General features: G+C 36.2%; 1 protein-coding gene across 1 annotated transcript in view; it reads left to right on the forward strand.

Moving 5' to 3' along the window:
- MEOX2 (mesenchyme homeobox 2) overlaps positions 1-7,927 on the forward strand; it is a 56,165-nt gene extending 48,238 nt beyond the window's left edge. The window contains exon 3 of the mRNA XM_062604963.1: positions 6,618-7,927. Within this exon, the coding sequence (XP_062460947.1) occupies positions 6,618-6,842 (225 nt within the window). The 3' untranslated portion in view covers positions 6,843-7,927. The remainder of the gene's footprint in view (positions 1-6,617) is intronic.
- Positions 7,928-8,638: the final 711 nt, after the last annotated feature.

Below are 8,638 nucleotides of genomic sequence, written 5' to 3' on the forward strand. Positions count from 1 at the left end.
CAACAAGTCAGTAGGTAGAAAGAACCTGAAATAGCGTGTTCCATTCTGCTTAAGGTATGTTAACCTTGAAACTGATTTAAGAGAGGTTCTGAATAGGAAGGGTTACCTGTTTGATCATGAAATTAATTTTGAAGATCACTGGTGGAAAAGGTGACAGTGCTTTGGATGGAGTAGAGGGAGGTAAACTGAGTACTCTCAAAGACTTCTGGAGCTGGAATGAAAACCCTCCTATCACTGCTCTCTGAAATATAATGTCCATTCCAACCCTGTCTAAACGTGGGAGGTAGAAAGGAAAATGTATCACCTAAGCAGTAACCAAACCTCAGCTGACTTCTATGTAACAAAAAACCAGAACACACTCCTACACCTTCCTGGGTGCCAAAAGCTCCAACTGTCCTTTGTGCACCTGCCAAAACCTCCCCTTTTTCTCAACAGCTGCTGCAATGTACTTGTGCACATTCAGCGCAAAGTCCTGTAACGTAACACAGAGCAGTTCACTTTAAATCAGTGAGCAGGTGACTTCAATAGTTTTAATCAGAAGGTTCTGGTACCATCCATTAATTTCCAAAGTAAAGTTAATTTTCTACAATTGATGTATTTTAGTACTATCTTGTAGTAACTAAGAAGACATTTAATAAGAAAACATTTAATACTCTTTAAACTGGTTTAAACTGATGTCTTTAAACTGGTTTTAAGCTCAGAAGAAATTTAAGATTTTTAAGTTTTTTTTGTTGTTGTTGTTCTTTTTATTTGATAGAAATTGGAATTCCTTTAAATCATATAGGGAAGAAAGTTAAGTTTAATTGAATAAAACTACCTTAATTTCTCTCTTATGTACCCAGCATGACTGAAACCCAGCTGAACTATTTAAAATCTTCTGTTACCTTTAGTTAATGAAGTGAACTGATAACTCTGACTGCCATTTCTGTAGATATTTTAAATGAATAGATTTGACTCTTCTGACACCTATATTTAGTCATAACCTAGAATAAGAAAAAAAAACAAAACCTTTTCTGGTTTTACATCTGTATTTGCTTTTATAAGTATGTTGAATAAACTATCATAAAAATAATACCTCTATATTGGAAAAAAGGTAAGTTTCAGCTGTGTAACAGCAGTGATTTCTGTAGAGTTCAGAAGTTTGACTTTCTTTTAAACTTGGCAGCATTAAGTGTTGTATCCAAAAATAACAGCACTGTTTTTAGAGCCAAAAAAAGTTGAGAAGTAAACTTTTAATTTTATTTTATTTTTTATTTTGAAAAGTCAGGGTTAATTTCTGTTATCCACACGTTTGTCTGCATTAGAGGAAAGTAAATTGACAGATTATAAAAAAAGTAAATAAAATTGAAAATGGCTGACCAGGCGCAGAATGCTTAAAAGGCTTGGTGATGTGCTCTTCCTGACACATCATTTAGGTATAATAAAACATGGAATTCGGGGTACTAACTTCAAAGACTCAGAAATATGCATCTCTTATAGCAAAATATCAGTTTCAACTGGCACAATGCTCTTGCTTCTAATTTTTAAGTTTCGTGAGGTGGAAGACCTCAAATTTTACTCTCATTTGGGGCTCATGCCACAGAAACCTGGAATAGAAAACCAAATTTTAGGAATGACTTTTTCATTTCAGAAAAGAGCTTTTTTAAAAGAGAAATGTCTTTTTTTTCTTAAAAGAAGACAGACGGCAGACAGTGCAATTAAGGTAGTCTATAGTCATTCATGCTCTGATTTTTCAGACAAGATGTCTTTATTAAAAATTAATCATCAATTATAGAAGGTATCTGTTTAGCTTTTCTCTGTAAGTACAGAATGCTAAAGTCACATGTCAAAAGGAAGTATCTGTACTCTACACAGCAGGGTAGAAGTCAATTATTCTCAAAGTGAATGTGACCGAAATGCTCTGCTGGAGAGAGTACTGAATCAGGTGATGCCCTCATTTGGAACCAAAATGATATGTCGATGTCCGCATCATGAAGTTGTATTAAAGATATATAATGCAAGACAGAACATAATGTGGCCCTTAAGTCTACTAAGGACCTATATCTCATAAGTATATAATGATGACTTCAGTATTGTAGGCACTAAGAACGTCAGCCTCCTTGTTTTAAATCTTTTCCCATGATTCCTATAGAGTAGACCTTAAAATAAATTGGTCACAGCAAAAACATTTATCTTGTACATCAGGAGATGTGCAATGTGAAATCATTTACTCGTATCTTAAGTAACAGTCTAATCATCAGATGTGGAGATGCAGATGCTAAACAACTTGTTGACTAAGGGAAAAGGAACCGTGCTTTCATGCCAGAAAGCAGATGTGCACAATAGACTGGTTCATAAGTGCTGATTTAGAAACAGCTGTTAGTGCTACCATCATCTTTAATATAGTTCATTTCCCTCCACTTCCTTTGTTTTCCTTACGTACAGATGCTTGCTCTATAGTTAAGTTGTGCTATTCAGAGGGTGGAGAAAAGGGAGTGCATTTTAATAAATAATAGGCAATCAGGACCTGATTCTGGGAGGTGGTGAGCACACTCAGCTCCTGTTGGAGCCAACTTAGACTTGAAAAGCAGCATAAAAAGGTTCATCAATATCAAGTTTGTCACAGTAGATCTTTACTTGAAAAAGATACCATTTTTGCCAAAGCTGTAAAAAATGGCACAAGCTGGTTCTTTCATTGGAAAAAAGTTCTAGAGTTTTTCAAGTTCAGTTCAGTAAAGGCTTTTTCTCCTTTATATTTCCTTTTTGTTTTTCTTTCAGTTGTTCTATCTTTTCACTTTTGCTCTTTTGCCCTTTCTTTCATTTTCTCTTTTTCTTTCTACTCTCTCATTTTTGTTTCTGAAGTTGTTTTGTACTGCTGCAAGCTTTGTGCAGCACCTTTAAGTTTCAGTTGAGTTGTGGATTTGGAAAGCAGTTTTGCATGAATTCAGATAAATTGACACTCTGAAGCACTTCACACAAAGTTTGCTTCACTTCCTTCCCATTATTAAAATGTAGATGGATCACATTATCAGTAACAACTATACCCTCCATAATTGACTCTTCAGTTCTAAAGGAAGTTCAGAATTCCAATATCTGAATTTGATCTCTAGAGGAAATAACAAGTGAAGTACCTGTCTCATATTATTAGCACATGAGCATTAAAGTCTTCATTTAGAGTCCATTGAACTCTATGGAAAAACTCACATTGACATTAGTGTACTTTGGACCAGGTCAAAAGTGGATTTCAGTACTTTATAATGGAGGATATAAAGAAATCTATAGAAAATACCTAATATTGCCTCATCTAAGAGTCCTGCAGTACATTAATGCAGCAAAAGGTATAAAAATAAAATATTTTCAAATATAAACTCCACTATAGCGAACTTCTAGATTTTGCAAATAAACTTTGACATACCAAATAGTTTCTTGTTTTATATTCTCTAAATCAGATACAGATTAATAGAACTAATTAAGAAAAAAAAAACTAAAGCTTTTTTGTTAACCTTTTTCTTTTTTAAATTACTGCCATTTTCTCTGTATGCAAAGCCTCACAGGCTATATGCTAGTCAGTAGTAGATATATATTCTCCTGTGGGAGTGTCAGGATTACTGACTTCCTTCTACACTCAAGAGAGTGCACGCAAAGGCAGCTGGTGTCCTTTCAGCCCTGTTTTCCTTAAATGCCATGTTTCTGCCACGTGCAGACGCAGCATTGCATGCTGATCCTCTGAGGAATTTATAAATGTGTCTTGCATTTATTCTTGAAAAGGGAAATCATCATCTTTTAATTGATTTATATCAGCTAATATACAGACACTGACCTAGACTCATCCCTGGTGGAGGCATTTCAGGGTATGGTTGGATGAGCTAGTCTGAGGGTAGGTGATCTGAATGAAGAGGTATACCCCAGCTTGACCTTAGTTACTCATTACCTGGAAGCTGGTGCCTATCAGTTCTGCTGGTTTTAATGTTTAAGGAGACAGACTGCCCTCGACTGCGGTTTTGTGAAGTGATCTGAATTACGAAAAGCATCAGCAACAAAATTTTGTAAGAAAAAATGGAAAACAAAAAAAGAACAATTTATAAACTGAAGTAGAAAATGGTCAAAAAAAAAAAAAGTCAGGCTAGCAGGCATGAGAGTTTAGCTGTCTGTGAGAGAAGGACAGAAGTGAGCGCCTGTATCAGCAGCCAGGCAGTTGTCATCCTGCTCATGTCTGTCCCAGCCAGAAGACTGTAGAAGTACTAACTTCAGTTTCACAGGTATACAAAAATGAAATAGGTGCACCCCGAAGGTGGTTTGCCTGGATCTCTCCTGTTCCAGTAAGTCAAAGTAGGTTGAATCCAGGGTGTGGATTGCAATTTTTTCCTTCAAATACATAGTAGTCACTTTTCTTGACAATTTTTGCACACATTATTGTTTTGTTTTAGGCTTTCAAAGCTATGACTTACTCTGTGAATGTTCAAGGACATAAAAACAGCTGGAGAATTACTTATATCTTTTAAATATCAGTCCAGTCCTGTAATTTCTTCATAACAAATAAAATTACCTTAGCTCTTATTTCAGAAGGAGAGTGATAATATTCTGTGGTACTGGGGTTAATTCAAAGTATATGGAATCCAAAACGTATTATTTTTGTATTTAGATTATGGCTGCAGTTGCACCTACTGCAGTCTGGCACTAGTACACTAGTGTTTTCTGCAAGAGAAACTTCACTGTCTAAAAAACCAAAAATAAACAAAATGACATCTTAACTTGCCCCAGAAAGCTGCCAGTGCTGTACTAATGCTGTGCCCTTTTGAAGACACTCTTTCCATGATCACCTCTGATACGTGACCTGAGTATAATAATTCCCAGCATCACAGCAGCCAGTAAATAAATACCTTCCCCTTTACACTCATTTCACTTTACAAGCCAAATTCTTTGGCTCTGATGAGTTGACTAAAGGAAAGGATGTGCTGTGCTTTGAGGCTGTTAACTAACCTGGAATCATTTTGTTCTGGTCCCAAGTGATTGACTTTAACAGCTCACGTTGGCTTTAACAGGCATATAGAGTATAAAAACCTAAATATACCTCGCTTCTCACATACGTACATACAGACAAGTGACATTAACTATCAGTTCAAATGTAGTAAAATTTTAATGCAAAATTCAAAGTGATAGTAAAGGTTAAACACTGTGATGTTTCCTGGATGTGTAAGACAGATTCAGCAAAACAGCATTTTTGTGGCTCTATTACTCATGTTGTACAATATGTCCTGCTGTGCCTGCTCCTTGCTGTTTCTTTTAAAACTCTGAAACACATTCTGCTAAATGCAGCAGAGGATACACCAACATTGCAAGCCTTCTTGCTTTCTTTCCAAGTGAAAAGCTGCAGACATTGTTTATTTTTCTGTGGAACCTCCATGTGAAAAGCTGCACAGGCACACACACACGAGATATTTTAGCAACATTAAGCGGCTCAAACCTCACAATCTCCTATTAATACTGTTTTCAGTGACAATATTTTAAGTTGAATTGAAATCAGCCTTTGTTCTGGTTTAATATATTTGACAGATGCTATACACATATTTTCTTTTTTTGTTTACTTTTCTTTTGGCTCTTGGAAAAAAAGTCCTTGTGTTTTGAAGTGCTGGTTCTTTAGAACTGTGCAAATAATTAAGGTTTACTCCCCCCCCCCCCCATATTTCTATACAGAGAAGGGGAGAAGGGAAAATGAGTTTCAGCTGGAGTAAAATCTTGGGGTTTAATGTGACTTAAATACAGATACATTTTTAATCTTTCATGCTGTGAATCTCTTTTCCATTCTCATCTAAAATTATTTGCTGATTTTGACTAAAAATCATAAATGCTTTGCCCTATGGCTTTAAGGGTGTTTATTTGTATGAAAAATTTGACTAGGGTCTATGGCTAAATGGACCAGAATTGAGGATAGACTCAACTAGAATCACTTAAATACATTTGTGAAATAGACAGGGAAGTTCTATGTTCTGATAGTAAGAAATGTTCTTCACATACTTCAGCAAGTAAATAAATAAAAAAGAGCTTTTGAAGTGCTCCATCTGAAACTTACCACAAAGTTTACAGGAATAAACAGGCAGAAAGGAATGCAAACTTTTCAGTTCACATTAGTTTCTGAAGTAACTATCCTCCTCTGAAGGTTAATTACAAGCACTGTAAGCGCAAGGGGCAGCAGTATCTGTCCCTGCCACCACATGGGGCTCTCTTATTACATGAAATGTAGGGGTTTCTGCACAGTTCCTTCATGGAAACCCTTTTCTGTCTATTTCTCTAACTATGAAATGTCATTAATACATTTTTCAAGAATATGTGATTTTTTTTTAATGCTTTCTAAAGGGCTCTGAGATCTTCCTGGGAGCTGTCTGCTGCAGATAGCCCCGCTGCCTTCTTGCAGTACCCCTTTTCCTCCTTTGCTGTTCTTATCCTCATATCCCCAGTGTTCACATCCTATCCAAAACTGGAGTGCCTGCTCTTCAGGGAAGGGTTGATAAGCTTTTTACCATACAGACAGAAAGGAAAAAAACCCAAAACAATATAGCCCAGTGCTGTGCTACTGCTATAAAGATCATTGTTACCTTCAATGACCCCATCTTTATTTTCTTGTTTTGTCTTCTGCAAAGGTTAAAGTTTGGTTCCAGAACAGACGAATGAAGTGGAAGCGGGTAAAAGGGGGCCAGCAAGGGGCAGCAGCCCGGGAGAAGGAACTGGTGAATGTGAAAAAGGGCACATTGCTCCCCTCTGAGCTCTCTGGCATTGGCGCAGCTGGTCTCCAGCACACAGGGGACTCACTAGCGAACGACGACAGCCATGACAGCGATCACAGCTCTGAGCACGCACACTTATGATACAGAGAGAGTGTCCCAGCTCCGTTCTCAGGAAAGATGCTTTGCTGGCAAGCCTTACACAGGCATCGTTTACGTATGCAAGTGACTCTGGCAGTGATTTTTAAAGTTGTTTGGAAAATTCAGGCTTATTGTGTCTGGTTTTCTTGATTTTTAGATGGTTTACAGTAAGTGCCATGTCTTAAAGGTGCCTCAAGAGTGGAGAAGTGGAAGACAAACTTACTTTGAACATTCCAGATTTGTTTGTCATGTTTATGACAGTGGGCAGGTATTTTTGCTTTAGCTTGCACTGAAAATTACATTGCTCTCAACAGACGTTATATTCTGAAAACCACAGTGCCACAAAATCACTATCTAGTGGATAAGAAATGTATTTTAACTCTGTATATATTTACCTTACAGCATTTTCCTGTCTTCACTAATTTTAGCAATGCATTCATATTAGCTGATGGCAATAGTCACTCAAGACAATAAACGGCTTTTTGTCTCTTTATTTTTGTTTTGTTTTTCCAAAGACATACAATACATGCAGATACTTTTGTTCAAGTAGAGAACAATACAGTAGTGTCTGCTAGGACACGTACTTGTATGACAGACAAAACAAACCTTATGTTGCATTTACTATCAACTGCTGCTAATAGGGTATTATTAAACTTACCTAGCTCCTCAATTCTTCTATCTTATAACTGCAAAAAAAAAAAGATTTTTAGGATCATAAGGATAATCCAGTAACCTGCCAAAAATGTCATGTTCCACTTATGCTCAGTGGAAACTTCCTGAAGGATTATTCATTTCTACTTTGTCATTATTGAGTACATTGATAAATACTGACACTCTGCAGAAATGTCGCTTCATCTTCAGTTTAGAAAAACAGCAGTTAAGCTGAAAGTTATTATCAACCATTTATGTTGGTAGAAATCAAAATATGAAGGTAACTCAGTATTGTGTCCCATGTGTAAAATCAAGACACATTTTCTGTTATAAGCTTTTGTGTACATACAGGCAAATACCAAAATGCCAAAATTAATGCAAACCATTGATTGTACTTTGTAAAGAAATATGTTTAATAAATAATCCTTTTTAAATAATTCTGGTCTCTCTACAGTGATTTCATAGAATATTTTAAGTGTTTGTTTTGTAAAAGTCCTAAGCAGCTCTGCCTTTTTGGGGTCTTTTGGAATGTAGTGGACAACACAACGCTATGTCTTCAAATTTAGACTTTTAATCTTGGATAAACCTTCTACATTGATCCATGTGGGAAACTCTTTCCTTTAGCAGGAAGAAGACATCTAGCAGTTAATAATGTCTTCAGCCAAAACCAACAAGAATCTGTTAAACCATTTTCCCAGATTTAGAGCAAATATAAAGGATTATTTTATACCTCATGGAAATGGGTGAAAGGGAATAAACATCAGGAAGGGACACATAATATATTGCTGTTGTTCAATAAAGCTGTTCAGAAGAAAAAAAAACTCCAGAGAAATTTTGAGATGAATTGGACTGGGCAGTGTGATAGAAGGAGATAAGTGGAAGAAAGAGCGAGTAAGAAATGTGCATATCCTAGTAAATTCTTGTGAGCATTCACTGCAGCTCTGCTGCGTGAAGCAGTAGGGCATCAAAAAACTTAAATGTGATCAGGAACTCTGTGTCTGTTTTTCAAATCGTTTTCACTGTAGATTTGATCCTTCTTGCACATTAATTGTTGTCATGATCATTTTAGTTTAAAATGTCCAAGCAATGGGTAATTAATTTCTTTAAAGTCTTCAGAGCATTTTATTGATTTCAGCAGCTAAGGTGTT

This window comes from Pezoporus occidentalis, unplaced genomic scaffold (assembly GCF_034315485.1).
Source record: "Pezoporus occidentalis ecotype Australia unplaced genomic scaffold, CSIRO_AGI_Poc_V1 ctg9, whole genome shotgun sequence".
Taxonomy (NCBI): domain Eukaryota; kingdom Metazoa; phylum Chordata; class Aves; order Psittaciformes; family Psittacidae; genus Pezoporus; species Pezoporus occidentalis.